Source organism: Chelon labrosus (assembly GCF_963514085.1).
Source record: "Chelon labrosus genome assembly, chromosome: 12".
Taxonomy (NCBI): Eukaryota; Metazoa; Chordata; class Actinopteri; order Mugiliformes; family Mugilidae; genus Chelon; species Chelon labrosus.
The window spans coordinates 27,533,172-27,549,947 of NC_140345.1; the positions used below are offsets into that span (position 1 = coordinate 27,533,172).

General features: G+C 41.2%; 1 protein-coding gene across 2 annotated transcripts; it reads right to left on the reverse strand.

Moving 5' to 3' along the window:
- Positions 1-1,740: 1,740 nt before the first annotated feature.
- tap1 (transporter 1, ATP-binding cassette, sub-family B (MDR/TAP)) lies at positions 1,741-11,178 on the reverse strand. 2 transcript variants are annotated; one of them, XM_084556376.1, is made up of 13 exons: positions 11,023-11,178; positions 8,465-8,797; positions 6,954-7,185; positions 6,706-6,820; positions 6,332-6,462; positions 5,977-6,182; positions 5,679-5,876; positions 5,349-5,477; positions 5,063-5,257; positions 4,805-4,978; positions 3,535-3,694; positions 3,298-3,434; positions 1,741-3,217 (listed from the first exon to the last, which is right to left on the reverse strand). In XM_084556376.1, the coding sequence occupies exons 2-13, from the start codon at positions 8,783-8,785 to the stop codon at positions 2,996-2,998; spliced, it is 2,220 nt and encodes a 739-aa protein (XP_084412502.1). In that variant the 5' UTR covers positions 8,786-8,797; positions 11,023-11,178; the 3' UTR covers positions 1,741-2,995. The 2 variants fall into 2 exon arrangements, with proteins under 2 accessions (XP_084412502.1, XP_084412501.1); XM_084556375.1 differs by lacking the exon at positions 11,023-11,178 and adding an exon at positions 10,755-10,977.
- Between the last annotated feature and the right edge of the window lie 5,598 nt (positions 11,179-16,776).

Consider the following 16,776-nt stretch of genomic DNA (forward strand, 5'->3'; position numbering starts at 1 on the left):
GATGTTTACGGCTTTAATTTTACAGAAGAATGTCTTTCTGCTTAAAAATGAATGGCACTGTGTTGTGTTATCTGCAGTATCTGGGCTGCTAATGCAGGTCATCTCTGCATCATAAAAAATCGGATTTCCTTCACTACCATTGATAGGATATAAACGATGGTGTATATTTCTGTTTTTTTTTTTTTTTGTAATGGATTATGGTCACACATATATAAAACTACTGTTTGCAATGATGACTTTCTACATTGACAAAAGTTAACTGGTGGAATTTATTTATCCTTAATGAGACCATCTGTTTTGTTGTGTCCAGGTTAGAGCTGATTTACACCAGACACATCTATTTACAGTAGTAATGTATATCATGGCAAAAAAACACTCAGTACAGCAGTTTCTCAGAAGTTTCTCAGTCCAGATCTTGGTACAAAAATGTTAGAGAAGGGCCAAGTAACTTCTTCACTTCTGAACTGAAGAAGCTACTTAGACGAGCCGTGAAACGTCTTCAGGAAACTCCAGTTGCCTTTCTTTAACGTTTTTGGATAGTCCATAATTACTTTAGGAGATAAAGTCCAGGACAGGAAGAGCAATAGTTCATCATCCCCAGAAGATGCTGAAGATGCTTTTTAAGAGTCAACATCAGTGCCTCCCAGAGATCAAGCTGCAGCAAGCTTCAAATGTTGGAGGAGACTTGTGTAAGTCAGCCCATCGTGGTGGAGCTGCAGAAAAGGAAACACTGCTGAAGGAGGGCCAAGACAGAAAAAGAAGAAGAGACCTGCTTTTACCAAGAAACATGAGCTATGGACGTTAGAGTTGGAGAAATCTGGGCTTTTCAACGCCTAACCAGCATGGCTACTACAACATCCTGCAGAGAAACTTGTGGTTTGACCTTAGGACCATCATTAGTTTATAACCAAGAGAGTACACTGATCAGCCACAACATTAAAAAAAATGTACATATAAACATTAAAACAACTGACAGGAGAAGTGAATAACATCGACCATCTTGTGACAGTTCAATGTTCTGCTGGGAAACTTCTGGACCTGGCATTTATTGGTGTGGATGTTACTTAGACATGTAGCACCCACCTAGACCAGACCAGGCACCCCCACCACATAGCAATGACACTCCTTGATGGCAGCAGCCATCTCCAGCAGGATGACCTGGCCTCCAAATTCACTAGATCCTAAACTGATCAAGTATCTGTGGGATGATCCACAGAGGCCCCTCCCCTCAAAGGCCCCCACTAACAACGTCCTGTTGCCAGACACCACAGGACACCCTCAGGAGGCCCATGTCCATTCTCTGATGAGTCACCACAAGGGAGACCTGCACAAGCTCCACTTCCAGGCTCTGTAAGGGCTGTCTGATTTATTAATGGCCTCCACCTAAATCCTACTGAGTTGGTTTGGGATGGGTTGGATAGCAAATAAGGAAAAGCAGTCGAATGCTCTGCTCAGAAACTCCTTCAACGTTTTTGTAAAAGCTGCAGGAGACGACCTCGGGAAGCTGGTTGGAGAATGACAGCTTTGTCTTGTCTGAATCGAGATGTGTTCCCTGATAGTGCTGATGACTTCATTATTGGTTTACTGATTAGTACTATACTCTTAGAGGTTGCTCTCTTGCTATGTAATAAAGGGAAAAAGTTCCCATACCAAGAATATTCTGCACCATCTTACAGTGTGCACCCTGGTTTAAAAAGCTTTCTTATATTCAGGCTAAAAATGAAAAACACAGGCACAAGATTCACGGAAAATGTTTATTTTGTTAAAACTCTGTTGATGTTAACAGATTTTTAACAGGTCAAAGCAAAAAAAAAAAAGAGCAGAAAATTCAGAACACGTAGAAACATTTAAAACTTAAATAATGCAACGTAAAATGCCTAAAATCTAGCTGACTAAGTTCTATGAAGTGTATGAAGCAGTAGAGTGGGTGATTCCCATTGACTTCCACAGGCATATGAAAGCTGACCAGTAAAACTGAGAGTTGGGTGATTTGACAATCATGAGTCTCTGTCCACCATCACAGACTTGGCCACATTATTCACGGCAGGTGTCTCTGGATGCACTAGAACATTGTGGGGAAGTTGCAAATGAACAAGACAGACAGATTTATGGATTTGATTGATTATGGAACTGATTTGTTTGCTGTTGCAGGTTTTGACAGAGAGAATGACCTATATTTTGATTCATGTGGAGTGCTCTTCCTGGATCATTTGTGGCTCAGCTGCCTCGTTCGGTGGCTGTTGATTGAAGGGTTCCTCATGCATTCGTCTAGATTTCTAGAACAGGCAACTTCATTTACTCTTCTTCCAACATGGAACAGCCTTAATGGACCAAACTCTTGCACTACACTTGTACTGTAAAGTGTCATATAAGTAAAGTTGCTGTATGTCAGTACCAGTGTAGCCAAAGGTTTGAGGCAGGCTTTGCCCAGACTGAATTCTGTGTCCAAAATCAGATGTTTAGGATGGATTGTTAGCTGCTATTTGAAGTGGTCCGATTGGATTTGTGTGTCCACCAAGTCATTTACATAGGTTGCTGTGGTAATGATGCAAGTCTCGGTCACTATACATCTAGGGTTGGTGATGTGGGATTAAAACGGTCTGGTTTAGGAAGCGTCTTCTACATCTTCCTGTACATTAGCTTCCCCCCAAAGCGCTAGAAGTCTGTCCATGCACTGCTGTTCTCCACAGCAGAAGAACGGTTTCTGCGACGCATTTCCATCACTTTGGATTTGAAGTCATTTCAGGGTGTTGCTTACAGCATTCTGATTTGAGAAGCCACAGCAACTGGACTGAGACACACCTGTTGAAATCCGACTGAAACCTCATTTCAAACCACCTCAAAATGTGGTTTGAAATGCATTTCTTATGGTATTTTTCTGTCTGGACTTTTTTAAATCAATCTGGGTAAAATCTGGATATGCCAAAATCAGTCTGAACAAGTCTGAAGTCCTCAACCAGCAACCTCCATGTCATTTCCCTGCCACTCAGATGCTTCACTGTTCATCACTGATCTCCTCACGATGAAAGCCTCTGTTCTGTTTCTCCACCAGGTCCGCATAAAAGCCGGCCTTCTGCATCAGCTCGTCGTGACGGCCTTCCTCCACTACCATCCCGCTGTTGAGAACAATTATATGATTGGCCTTCTCCACAACACTCATGGTGTTGGATATCAGCAGCACGGAGCAGTCTCTCTGGTTCAACAGAGCTTGATGGACCTGTGGAGTACAATCATGACTTAGTGTTTCAAGCAGAAAAATAAAAGAGGGAAAATTTGAGAGAGGCACGAATTTCCCACCTGGTACTGATTCTCTGTGTCCAGATCACTTGTGGCGTTGTCCAGGATCAGGATTTTGGGACGTCTGATTAGAGCTCTAGCAATGGCGATGCGCTGCTTCTGGCCTCCAGACACCTGGCCTCCTTTCTCCCCGGCATCTACGCAGCAGGAGGACATTATTGTATTTACATGCAACCTTACAGAACAGCCTGTAAGACACCACTGTAGTCTACTAAACAATGAGTTCCTAGGTCGAACCTGTGTCATATCCTTTTGACAGGTCCATGATGAAATCGTGGGCGCTGGCCATCTTGGCCGCCCTGTACATCTCCTCGTCAGAGGCGTCCTCACAGCCGTACTTGATGTTCTCACGCACAGAGCGAGCAAACAGCACACAATCCTGGCTCACCACAGCGATCTATAAACAAACAGAATGAATAGGAAGCGTCAGAATAAATGAGGACAGCAGCAGAATAAAGCAAGATGAGTGTTTTTACAGTGCTCCTGTGACCAGTGTGATAGGGGTGGAAAAAAAAATGTGAAACTTCAAGGTTTAGCATGGACAGCTTTCATGTTGGCTTAATTGACTCATCATGTCCGAATTAGATTAGAAGGGGAGTATTATCTGTTTTGTTCATTTTATACTTGGAAGTGTACAACTTCCTCTAAACTCTACTGCAAGGAAACGCTGACTATGATAAAATTCAGCATGCTGATAGCGGGCTTGGAGTGTCAGGTGAACCCAGACGTAGCGGCGGCAGCAGCGTTGAGAATATTTTCTTTTCAAATGGAGAGCAGTGATGTCAAAAAGAGATAGATTTGTCTTTACACTAAACAGTAATTTCGTGCTGTGCTTGTCTCACGCGATCATCTGTGGTGGGGTATATATATATATGTTACCTAGGCAACCAGAGGTGTAAACATCCGCTAGCAGCCAAATGTCTGCTACAAAGAGATGGACGTAAAAAGTAAAATCGCTTCAAATCGCTTCAGTTCTTTAAATATCAAATTTTGCAATGAGTTTGGCTGCTTGCAGACGTCTTCACTGCCTACTTGGGTACATTGCTGTGCTTCTTTTGCCTGCTGCAGCAACACTCAGAATACCAGTCTGGTAACAACCCATTAGCATTTCATTATGAGGCGTGTTTCAGCCAGTACAGAGAAAAACTACCTCTAATATTTCATTGTAAACTAATTTAACTCCACTGCGCTCAGATGACGTGTATGACTATCTACCCAGCAGATCTTTGCCAGAGCACAGTCAGTTCCCAACGGAGAGACTCCAGATTAGTATAGCTTTTCAACCAGTGGGGAAGACTCCCATGCTCGTGGTCCTTAATGTAATATGTCTATGCCAAATGCAAAAGTGGAAACCAAACCAGCGGTGGTGTGAAACCAATGTCATGAGTGTATGTTCACGATATGAACAACAACCCACTACAGTTCCAATATTAGGAGTCAAACACCCTGCAGGGTACCTTTAAGATTCAAAGATATGCTCTATTTCTTAAAGACAGCGACGACCCACCTTGTCATGTAAGTACCGGTCTTTGTAGTTTAGCAGTGGCTGCCCATCCAGCAAGATCTTTCCTGATAGCGGCTGGTAAAACCTCTCCAGTAGTTTGACACAGGTGGACTTCCCTGATCTGTTCAGCCCCACTAGGGCAGTGACCTGACCCGGCTTCACCTCCAGAGACACATCCTGATGGAAGAGAGTCACTGTCAATGTAGAAATCTTTTAATTGTAAATATAATAAATGCATAAGAGGAAAAAATGTATACATACTTTAAGACAAAAATTGTTTTCACCAGTTTTTCCCGTATAGGAAAACGTGACGTTTTTGAACTGAATGTGTCCTTTAAGATTTTCAGGCGCCAACGTGCCCTCTGGGGGTATTTGAGGCTTCCGATCCAAATATTCAAAGATCTTCTCCGAGGCACCGATTGCCTTCTTCACCTCTGGGTAATAACGCATAACCGCCTGGAAGAGAAGGAAGTGGAAAACTAAATGAGAATAAGAGTATGCATGTATTTTATCTTGACATGTGGCTCCATCTTGGCCCAGGGCTCACCTCAACAGCGGAGGCAAACTGCAGCTCGTAGAGGACGAACGACACCAGGTCTCCACTGCTCACGGCCCCCCTGGTCACGAGAGTCCCTCCGTAGTACAGAATACACACCTTCAAGGCTAAAGTGGCCATCTAAAGGAACATAAACAATGGTTTAGTGATAGTTTATTATTCATTTAGTTTTCCAAATATGCTCAATGTGACATACAGGATAAGCAGGGTTACGTTTACAATCCCAGCTGGGTTCCCTTCTTTTTAATGCAACATTTCTGACTGTATAACTTATTTTAGCTATAAAACACTCTAGGTGTACACACGAATGTAAATACTCACGCTGTTAGCCCAGTTAGAAGCTGCATAGGCTGCTGACTCCATTTTGTTGAGGGCATACGTGTCTTCCAGCCGTCGTTTGTACCTCTCCGTCTCGCCATCCTCATTGGCAAAACTCCTCACTGTCTTCATGGACGAGAAGGTCTCTGTGGCCACCTGGTTTGCCTTGGCCAGCGAGTCCTGAACTTTCCTTGCGATAGTCTAAGACATAATTTATGTTAAATTTAATGAGAAAAACTCATCAGAGGCGATCTGGTCACTGAGGATTGCAAGGTGGAGTTTTTCTCCAGAAGAGTTTCACCTGGTGGAAGTGTCCGGTGAGCTCGGGTATGACCCAGATGATGGGCAGTCCCATGCAGGTGAGCAGGGTCATTTTCCATGACTGGCTCACCATGAAGAACACGAGGAAGCCGAAACGTGCCGTGTACCACATCACGAGACTCAGCTTTTCGCTCAGTGCCTCGCTCATATCGTTGGTATCGGTGGTTATGCGGGAAACCAGTTCACCTGAGGTAGAAGACAGTGCATTAGACTTAATAATAATAAGGAACAGCGCAAAGGACCACATGCTGAAGGGAAAATTAGTTGGGATTTATTCACAATGATCTGAAAGCTTATCTTTCTCCTGCATCATGTACAGTGCGACCACAATTCACCTGTTGGAGTTTCATCAAAGAAAGCTATCTCCTGTTTCAGCACCGCCTGGAAGACGACTGCCTGCACTGAGGTGTGTATCCGGCTCATGGTGATTTGGTAGATGAGGTCGCACACAAACTCAAGGACAGCGCTGGAAATTCACAAAAGAGGGGATGCATTCATTAGACTTCACTTTCTTCCACATTTTGGGTCTACAAACATTTTACTGCCTGCAAAATAAAACTGAATCCAGTATACAACTTATCCAAAGCCAGATCCAATATTTTGTGCTAAATAGATTTAATATTTTAACCACATACAATTGGTCTTTGCAGGAAAAAGTAGAGAGTAGTTGCAGATTGGAGGTGAGATTTGTGAACAAAGGTTACGTTACCTGCCGAGAGTCATTAGTGTCATGATTGTGATGGCCTCTGTGAATGCATCGGGCGCTTCTTCGTTTATGATCCAATCAGCCACTCGGCCAGTGTACTGAGGAACGGCCATTTCACCTGACGTCAAGAGCCCAATATATTACAGCAGGTAGACTCTCCACTCAAAGAGTTAATTATTACCAAGAACTTTGTGAGTAAACCTTCAGACATCCTGGACATAACTTTTAACTCAGGATGTTGCCGTACGTACCATAAGACGAGAGGACCACAAGACACAGGACGACGACGAAGCGCCAGAAATAGGGCGACATGTATCCCAGCAGTCTTTTCAGAGGAGTGCTGGTGTCCTCTCTGGGCTTCTCCTCCGCCGGCGTCCTCTTGAACAGAGATGAGATGTACCGGCCCCAGGAGAGCAGAAGAGACGACACATATCTGCTCCAGTAGAGCCAGGCCACCACCGTCACAACGTAACCCTGGAGCACCTGTAAAACCAGTCACAGGTTAGTTCACCTGTACATACACAGAAACGAACAGGGCTTCAATTACAGGATAGAAAATATGCATGTACTTTTATTTATTCCTGTTTGAATGCCTACACAATGAACAACATTTCTTTATTGACGTCCTTCTCCTCCTCTTCATGCTGGTTTGGTTTCTCTTGGCTCAATGGCTTCATACCACGACCAAAAATGTGCAAAATTGTGCTAGAATTCCACTTCTTTCATTTTTTTTAGGAGTTTTATTGAAGGAAAAAACGAAGATGGATTTAAATCGGACTATTCTGATTAAGTTAAAGATACGTTCAGGAAGGGAAGCTCCACTGAAAAGACCTTAAACTGTCTTATAACTGTCCAGCACTTTAAACATACATTGAACATATTTACATAGTTAGATACTTTGGCTGCAGATCAGACTAAGATCAGACCGAACTGATCAATTGATCTTAGCTCCAGATATGAGGTAGGACCTCCAGGATGGCTGCTAACTAAGATTTATTTTAGTAAAAGCAGCAGTAACACAACACAGAATAACTCCAGTACAAGAGTTCTGGACTTGCTGTATTGTATTAAAATGTTAGTTGTACTTCCTGTCTTGCTCTCACCTGTCCTGCCTTGATTTTTGTTTGGGGATTAATTTCTACGTCACATGGTGCACCCAGGTAATGTTAATTATATACTAATGTCCAGATGAATGATAAAAAGTCATCTCTTGGGGATAACAACAAAAAAAAAAAAAATGCAGCTGTAGAGTAGGTGAAGTCAAAAAACAATTTCAGCAAAAAGGGAGACACAGATGTAGGCAATAACAACAGACAAAGTGACAAGAAACGAAGGGAAAGACGGAACTATACACACACCCAGGAGCTGATAGGGTAACTAAGGACACGTGAACCTAATGCGGGTAGGAGCATGCCAACAAACGCTGACAGCAATCACAGGAGAAGGAAGAAGAAAAAAGACAGGAAACAAAGAAAAACCAAACCGAAAGTCATTTGGCAGGTTTAGTTGGTGAAGGTGGAGCTATTTTTACGCTGTTGGACAGTTCACTACAAGAACACAGAGCATTTAATAAATCCAACAAGATTTAAAGTAGCTATAAAGTAAGTAGCTTGAGCAAAGCTAGTTTGGTTTAGCTATATAATATACTATATAATTTTCTGTGACATTAAAACTCCCAAAGACGCATCCCTGCATCCACTGCCAACAAAATGCACTGGTGTACACTTAAACACGTCTGCACAGCAAAAGCACCGTCGCTCACCCGTTCCCAGGAGTGCCACCCCCAAAGCTCCTCCATGGTCGACTGCCCCAGCCCCCAGAGGAGGGCGGTGTACACCGGGAAGTGAAAGCAGAGGACCCCCAAGCTCTGGAGGCCCTTGAAGCTCCTCATCGACGGGAGGCATCCTGGGTAGGTGACGGCGAAGAGGACAAGGAGGGAGGCCCTGGTCAGCGCTCCTCCCCACAGGGTAATGAACGGATGGGGGAGGAGGAGAGGCGAGAGCTGGGCCAGGCGGATGGCGTGCACCACGCACACGTCCAGGCACACGCACAGCAGAGGGAAGAAGTAGCTCATTTTCTGCATAATTCACAGGTTCTGCAAAAGAAAGATAAGAGAGAGGAGGTCTCAGCGGTGGAGATTGATGATGCTAAATGTTTTACTAGCTCTGTATAACTACTGCATGTACACGGACTGGCCAGTTCATTAGGTACACCACTGAAATCAAATCCATTCTAATATAAAAGCCCTGTACTACATCTTATCTTATTATCAGGGTTTATTTCAAGGTTTCAAAGTTTTATTGTCGTTCCAAAATGAGAGAGGGAACGAAACCAGCAATAAAAAAGAAACAGATATAATAAAGTGCCATCCCCCGTGCCATCAGACTGTACAACCACCACTCGCTTGGGGGGAGGAGGACAAAAAGGAAAGGGCCTGAATGACTTTTTTTAACTAATCTGCAATAGTAAAGTAAAGTGAAATAACAGTGTATGTACAGTCATGTACAGTCACAATATTTATTTCTCTATTTATGCAACAACCATGCATGTACAGTCAATATTTATTTTTGTATTACTATTTTTATTATTCTTCACTGGGTGTATTGGTATTCTGGGCTTTTTATACTGTTTCCTACATGTATGTCTGAAAGTGCTGGTTGCGATGGAGATGTCAATTTCCCTGCGGGAACCTCCCAAAGGGATCAATAAAGTCGTCTATCTATCTATCTATCTATCTATCTAAAGAGTATGTACGGTATAATAAATGTAAAACGAACCGCATTAACTAAACAATCTAGAAAGCAAGTTAAGCTAAAAAAAACAAACTGTGGTCTTTAAAGCACAAAATGTATTGCAGACAACTAAATCTTAATGAAAATCAACCTCTGCGAGTTCAAACTTTTGGAGAATGAAGACCTAAAAAACGATGAGGGGAATAAGTGTGGTCCTTAAATAGTTTTTTGCACATAATAACTCAAAGGCCTTACAGGTGTAGCTCTGTTATTATTTCCAGACAGGTGTTGAATATTGTTGCACATATGAAGAAAAGATCAGATCAGATCCCAAATGGTAATTTTAGAGGTTTATACTTTAATGCTAAGGCCTTAAAATTAATTTACTTTCACTTTGTTCGCAAAGTACGTTCATAAAGTACCCTTATATATAGTATTTAATATATTTTTTTCCTCTTACCTTGTTATATTTCTTTATCTAACTTGTATTTTTGTGCTGCTTTGCCCTGCCGCTGCGACAAATAAATTTCCCCTCTGTCATAAATAAAGTCTTATTTTATGTTATCTAGTACAAAATTAGCATGAACATTTATAATATAACTACGTAAAACTGATAGCTGACAAAATAGTTCACACCTTTGCAGTCTGGACAAATAAATAAAAGCAAATAAGACATATATATAGACAAATACACAAGGAACTTTTCTTTTAGCATATTTACACCTAAGTCTTAATGAACATCGACGTCTGCACGTTAAAACTTAGAGATTTAAGATCTAGGCTAATAAACGATGAGGTGAATAAGTGTGGACCTGTGCAGGAATATTTCCTCCACTTAAATGTAGTCAGTAGTAAATAAAAACACATATTTGAGAAATCCTGATGCCATAAATAAAAAGTGTATAAATCCAGACAGATTTATTTGTTCAGGGGGGTTTACCTGAAATAGTTTTGCACATGTTGGCCTTGCAGGTGTATCTCTGTTATTATTTCCTCACACGTGTTTGCATGTGAAGATAACATGAGACCAGATCCCATATGATAATTTTAGGTGTTTATTCTTTAATATTAAGGCCTTACAATGAATTTACTTTCACTTGCTTAATTTACTTTCGTTTTCTCCTGCTCTGCTGATTTCTTTGAAATGCCTCGACACGACAAATACACACAACAACACCAGTAACACCATCAACCACACACACACACACACACAGACCAGTTATTATATTAAATTAAAATACACATATATTCCTGTAGATTAATTCCAGTGGCTAGCATGGCTAAGCTAACACCATTAAGTTTAACACACTCCGTACTTACTTAGCTTCCTTTAGACAAGCCTGGTTTGCAGTCACGAGCCTCCCAGCGCTTAAAATAACAATATTGGCCAAAATAAAGAAGCTAAAGCAGCTAAATGTGCTTTTAAATGTTCTTCCTAACCGGCAGCCTGTCCACACGTCAACCAGTCGAGCTGCGACTGTTAATACCGAAACCGAAACTAACTATTTATAACCCTCTATAAACGGAAAGTCCCGCGTTTGTCTGGTCCACGGTGGCGCAAAAAACATCTATGAGGTGTTTAACTTACCTTCATTTAAGTTGCGTCGTGTTTAGTTTAAAATAAAAGGTTAAAAAATGTAAAATAAAACACAATAATGTGCAGTAGAACACAGCAGCGACAGACAGGAACACTTAGTGTGAAACAAACGGGCCAACAGCGACACCCTGCGACGAGAAGAAGGAACTACACCAAGGGCAGAGGACGAATATGGTATTACACAATTAATATGATTAATTATAAATTAACTGTGGTAATGATAAAGGACACGGTTAAATTAATGTCTTGGATTTATTTATACATTCCCAAATATCAATTTAATTATTTATCAGATTCAGATTCAGAACATGGAGGATGTAGACATGACTGTAAGAGTAAAGTGAATAAAGTGCAAACAGGAATTACATATTTATGTGTTATTGCAGAGGTAGTATGGGAAATAAATATAATAATAAATAATAAATAAAAATTATCAACTTTTTTAAAAATTTTTAATCACATTTATTCAGCATTTATTTATGGACTTATTATAGTTAAATTGATCTCTTGGATTTATTTCTACGTTTCCAAACATGAACGTTTTATGTATTGTGTTTCCATTGTTTTATTTATACATGTCTATGTATGTATATTCATGTATTTATTATATTTATTATTTTTTTCCCTTTTCATGCGTCAGTTATTTTATCCATTTGCTTTTCATTTGTTTTAATTTATTTATGTATTAATACATTTCTATGTATATTTATTTTATTATACATTTATACTGTGTAGTGTTATATTTATTCATTTATTTATTTAATGCATGTCTATATATTTAGTGCTTGTTTATTTACCCATGTGTCTAAATGTCAGTAAGGTCATAAGGTCACGCTGCTATTCCACAGTCAACCCGTGTTCATGTAGATTTGCTTTAGCATGGTTCAACTATCTGACATTTATGGATTTATTTGTTTATTTCTTCTTTTATTTGTATTTATGTCATCAAGTAAGTGTTCTATTTATATTTCTAAGCTGTGTGACATTTTTTTTAAATCCCTCATTCTCATAAAAAACAAAGACGCTCATTGGCCTGTGAGACTTTTGAGCTTTACCACAGCAGCTGTTTGCTTTACCTGCTTGAGAATCTGTTCTTGTTATTTGAGTTGTTGTCTCTGACCGAACCCCCGACAGAAACTTTGAACTCCCTGACAGCTTCCTTCCTCCTCTGCCCTGCTTTCATGTCACCAGGACGGGATGAGCGAAACTATAAACGTTGGGACTATTTTAAGAAGAAGTCTCTTTGCGAGGCCATATATATCACTCAGAGAATGCTTCATGTATATTTTAAAAGTCTAACCAAATAAACCGCTGACAGATTTGTTGTAAGAGGAAAGACGATTTCAGAAAGCTTGTTTTCAGTGTGCAGTGCAGTTTGAGGTACTCCGCCCATAAAACCAATGAGTGACACGCACATCTGGAGTTAGGATTTAACCGGAGTTTGTACAATTTATATATATGTATATATATAAAACACTGTGTTTCCCACTGTGATAATAAAGTAGCATAGAATAAAAATATTGAGAATACTGCATTTTATTTCCATCATCACTAGAACTGAGGGAGTTATTATTTTTCATTATTATTATTTTAATACATTTGACTATAGGTAATTAAAAAATAAAACAAAGGTGCAGGTTGGTTGTGATGATGATGCACTTGATGTGTGTACTTTATTTTTACAATTCAATATTTGATATAAAGCAATAAGAAAAGCAAGCCAACAATAAACAGTAAAGCAAACAGAAGTAACATTATAATTAAATAAGGTTTTAATAAATCAGCAAATACGGGAAGATAAAGTTACTTAATATAACACTATTATTATTGTTGTTGATTGAAAAATGAATGAATAAAAATGAAAAATATAAAAATGATGCTGCTACAGTAGACAGACTTTATTGAAATTACTAAATTTAATTTAAATAAAAGTCAAATTAAAAAAGATTAAAATTAAATAATGTATAATGTAAAATCATCATGTACAGTGAATATGGGTAAATAAAGATAATTATTATAACGTTAATAATGTATGCAATCAGACCGCTATTATTATTTTTATTTATTTTTAATTTTTTATTTTTTAAAATTATTTTAATAATAATATACAGATATCTCCCCCCTGGCAGCTCGCACGCATGCGCAGACATGGCAGCCTCCGGACAGCTGTTGTGGACATTTAGCAAAATAAAAGCCTGAGCTAGCTGAGCGGTCCCTGACTGTCACAGCCGTGATGGAGTAAAGAGACGGGGCGGCGGGGAGACACCTGTGATCTGACCTGGATGGAAGCGACGGGTCTACGAGACGTTTTCAAATGTATAACACTGTGTAAGAAAGACACTGATGTTTGTCATTTTAAAGGACACCTCGTAGTTGAGCATGCATGCTAGCATTTAGCTGCACATAAGGTTTGTGAAACATGTTTTCTGAGCGCTTTGCAGCTTTTCTGACTTACCACATCGGTCAGTGTGAAGCCATGCAGCCGCCTTCTTCTATAAAAAGCTTCAGGAAACATCTGGATTTGGACACGTGACTTTGTTGTCAGAGTTGTTAGTGTGCTCCAGTCAGTCTGTTGCTGCTCCTTGTGTTGCAGCCATTGCAGCAATGGAGGATGTTGGTCTCCTTCCTAAAACCAGCAGTGACCCCGCCGTGCACAGACCCACGGTCACGGACACTTTGGGGCTGCATCACATCCCACCAGGTGGGTTTGAGCTCAGGCAGACACTGAAACACAGGCTGGCTTTAATATGTTTTAACAAGACATATGTGCGTGTGTGTGTGTGCTGCTTTTCTCCACAGACCATCCGCACGAAGCGAGCAGGAAGTCTGACGTGGACAGACATGGACCGGCCAAGAAAAGTTTCCAGTCGGTGGTGAACGCAGAGCCACAGGCGGTTACCCAGTTTACTGACACGGAGGACACCAGTGAGTGCGTTCAGAGGGTGCTCTGTCTGATCCAGATGCAAAAACACTCACTTGCCACTTCATTAGGTACACGCCAGAAACCAAACGCATTCGAGTATAACTATATCCTGCCCTAGCTCTTAGTTTCATCGGTTTTACTGTGATTCCAAAACAAGAGGTACACAAGATGGAACAAAACTGACACAATAAAGAAAATATATACAGTATAATAAATCTAACAAGAACAATATAATATCTAGAATAGTGCAATTTAAAGCAAAAGATGAGCATCACTGAATACAGGTGTAAATATTCAGGTTAGAAGTTGAAAATAACTGAGAGAACTGTTGATCCAACTGTGTTGAGGCTGTGCTTTATTATTACTATTGAATTGTGTAGTGATACAGACACATGTTCCTATTATTTTGACATTTTAGTCAGGGTGTTAGGCTAAATAACAGAAACAGTCATGAAGTTAAGGAAAAAGAAGATTTAGTGCAGGACAGTCGTATTAGAAAGCTTTAGTTTCCACTAATGTACATCATGTTTTTTATTTGTCAGGTGGAATTTACCTGCAATTGTTCATATTTTTCAGTTGCGTGTTTGTTGCCTTACAGGTAGTTTTGTTGTTATTTGATGACAGGCTTGAATATATCTTCAAATATGTCAAGATAAAATAAGACTTTGCTGATTTTTGTATCCCTGCAGAAGGAGGGATTAAGGTTGTTCCTGAAGTTTTCTTGTCCCTCCTTGTGATTTAACTGCTCATTATATTGTGGGAATCACAATAAAGAATCAAGAGCAACCTCAAAATGGCATACAACTAAATATATGCAAAGTTTTTTTTAATGGAAATCTGTGCATAATGTATTTTATATAGGCAAGGGAGCAAAAAAGGAGCTAAAAGGCAGAGTTGGCCTCCTGAATGAGATAAATTTGACAAATATATCACAGGGATGTATTTATTATTTGTCCACCTACACCTGAAGGATGAAGGACACTCCTTTGAGGACAGCAACGTCCACATTTTAGTGAACAGAAGAGGTGGACTGAGATAAAACTGGACTGGAGTCTCTGGACATTAATGGCTCGTTAGAGTACCATTAATTACGTTAAGGAAACAGGATTAAAACAGATTCAATTCAATTACAGGTAGGCAGCTGGTTGTTAACAGTCCCTAGTTATGTGAGTTGCAAGCAACAACCACGATGTTGCCTACAAGTCTTTTAGAACTGAAGAAGCTACCTAGATGAAACGTCTTCAAGAGACTCTACAAGTCCAGTTGTCCTTGTTTCAGCTTGTTTTTTGGATAAACCATGACCTGGACGACTGAAAACCTTCAGACATTTATTTTTACACTAAGCATAGCTTAGTGCAGTCAGAATACTGTCAGATAAGACCAGATTTTAAACCTCCACATCTCATAAAGCTGCTTTTCTCTTTGTTTTATATGCAGTTGCCAAAAATGGAAACCTGGACAAGGCAGGCGCTGTCAGAAACACGACCAAAGCCAAAGTAGCAGATTCGTCCAAATGGAAGCAAAACAAGCAGAAGCAGCTGAGAATGGAGGGGAAATCGTACGTAAGCAAACGCAAAAGAGACGGCGAGATTGTGACCAAGCAGCCGAGAGCGATGGGGCCGAGGTGCACCTCGGACGCCTGTAAGAAGGCGTCAAACCGGCTTTGCAGTGAAATCGACGAAGAGGCGAGGGGGAGGGTGTTTGCTGAGTTCTGGCAGCGCATGAACTGGGCTCAGAGGAAGCAGTATGTGGCGGGACAAGTCGACCGCGACCCCGTGGAGAGGTCTCGTGCGGCGGGGTCGCGCTCGAGGAGGTCTGTTTCACTTCGCTACCATTTGATGGTGGATGGGAAAAGGAAACAAGTGTGTAAAAACATGTTCCTGTCCACGCTGGGCGTCGGAGAGTGGTCCGTGCTCAACTGGGCACAGAAAGGAGTGACAAAAAAGACTGAATCGAATGAAAAGAGACCAGAAAAGAGGGAGGTCATGCCTCAGTGTCCACAGCTGAACCCTGCTCCTTCTGTGCTCAGTGATGCTGTGGAGGTTACGCAGGGTGAGTGGTTTGCCACTGACAAAGACAGAGACAGGCCACCAGAACCAGAGGGGCCAGTCAGAAAGAAATCCAGAGTTGCCAAGCCGCTAACGTGGAAACAAAATCTGCAAAAGCAACTTAGGATGGAGGGAAAACCGTACATCAGCAAGCGGAAGAAAGACGGCTCAACCATAGCCAAAGATCAGAGGACACTGGGACCAAGATGCACATCCAGCGCTTGCAAGAGAGCGTCAAACCGCTTCTGTGCTGACTTTAGTGAAGAAAAGAGGAGCGAGCTGTTCACTGGTTTCTGGCAGTGTATGAACTGGGCTCAGAGAAAGGTCTACGTGGCCGGACTGGTCGACTGCGACCCGGTGGAAAGAACCCGAGCTCCGTGGACTCAGTCGAGAAGATCGGTCTCAATGCGATATCATTTGATAGCCGACGGTGAGAGGAAACAAGTCTGCAAAAGGATGTTCCTCTCCACGCTGGGAGTTGGAGAGTGGTCAGTGCTTAACTGGGCACAAAATGCGACCCAGCCGGACAATTCAGAGGAAAACCCCAAGAAGCAAACACAGAGGACGTCGCGTAAAGCTTCAGAGCATATAGTCCTGAAGGAGTTCCTCGAGAGTTTACCCAAAGTGCCGTCTTACTGCTGCGACACGTCCGTCTCTAAGCTGTACCTGGAGCCAGTCTTCTCGAACATGTCCGAGGTGTACAGGCATTACTACAACCACTGCTTAGAGAGGAAGACGACGCCTCTCTCTCGGCAGGTTTTCTGTGCTGTGTTT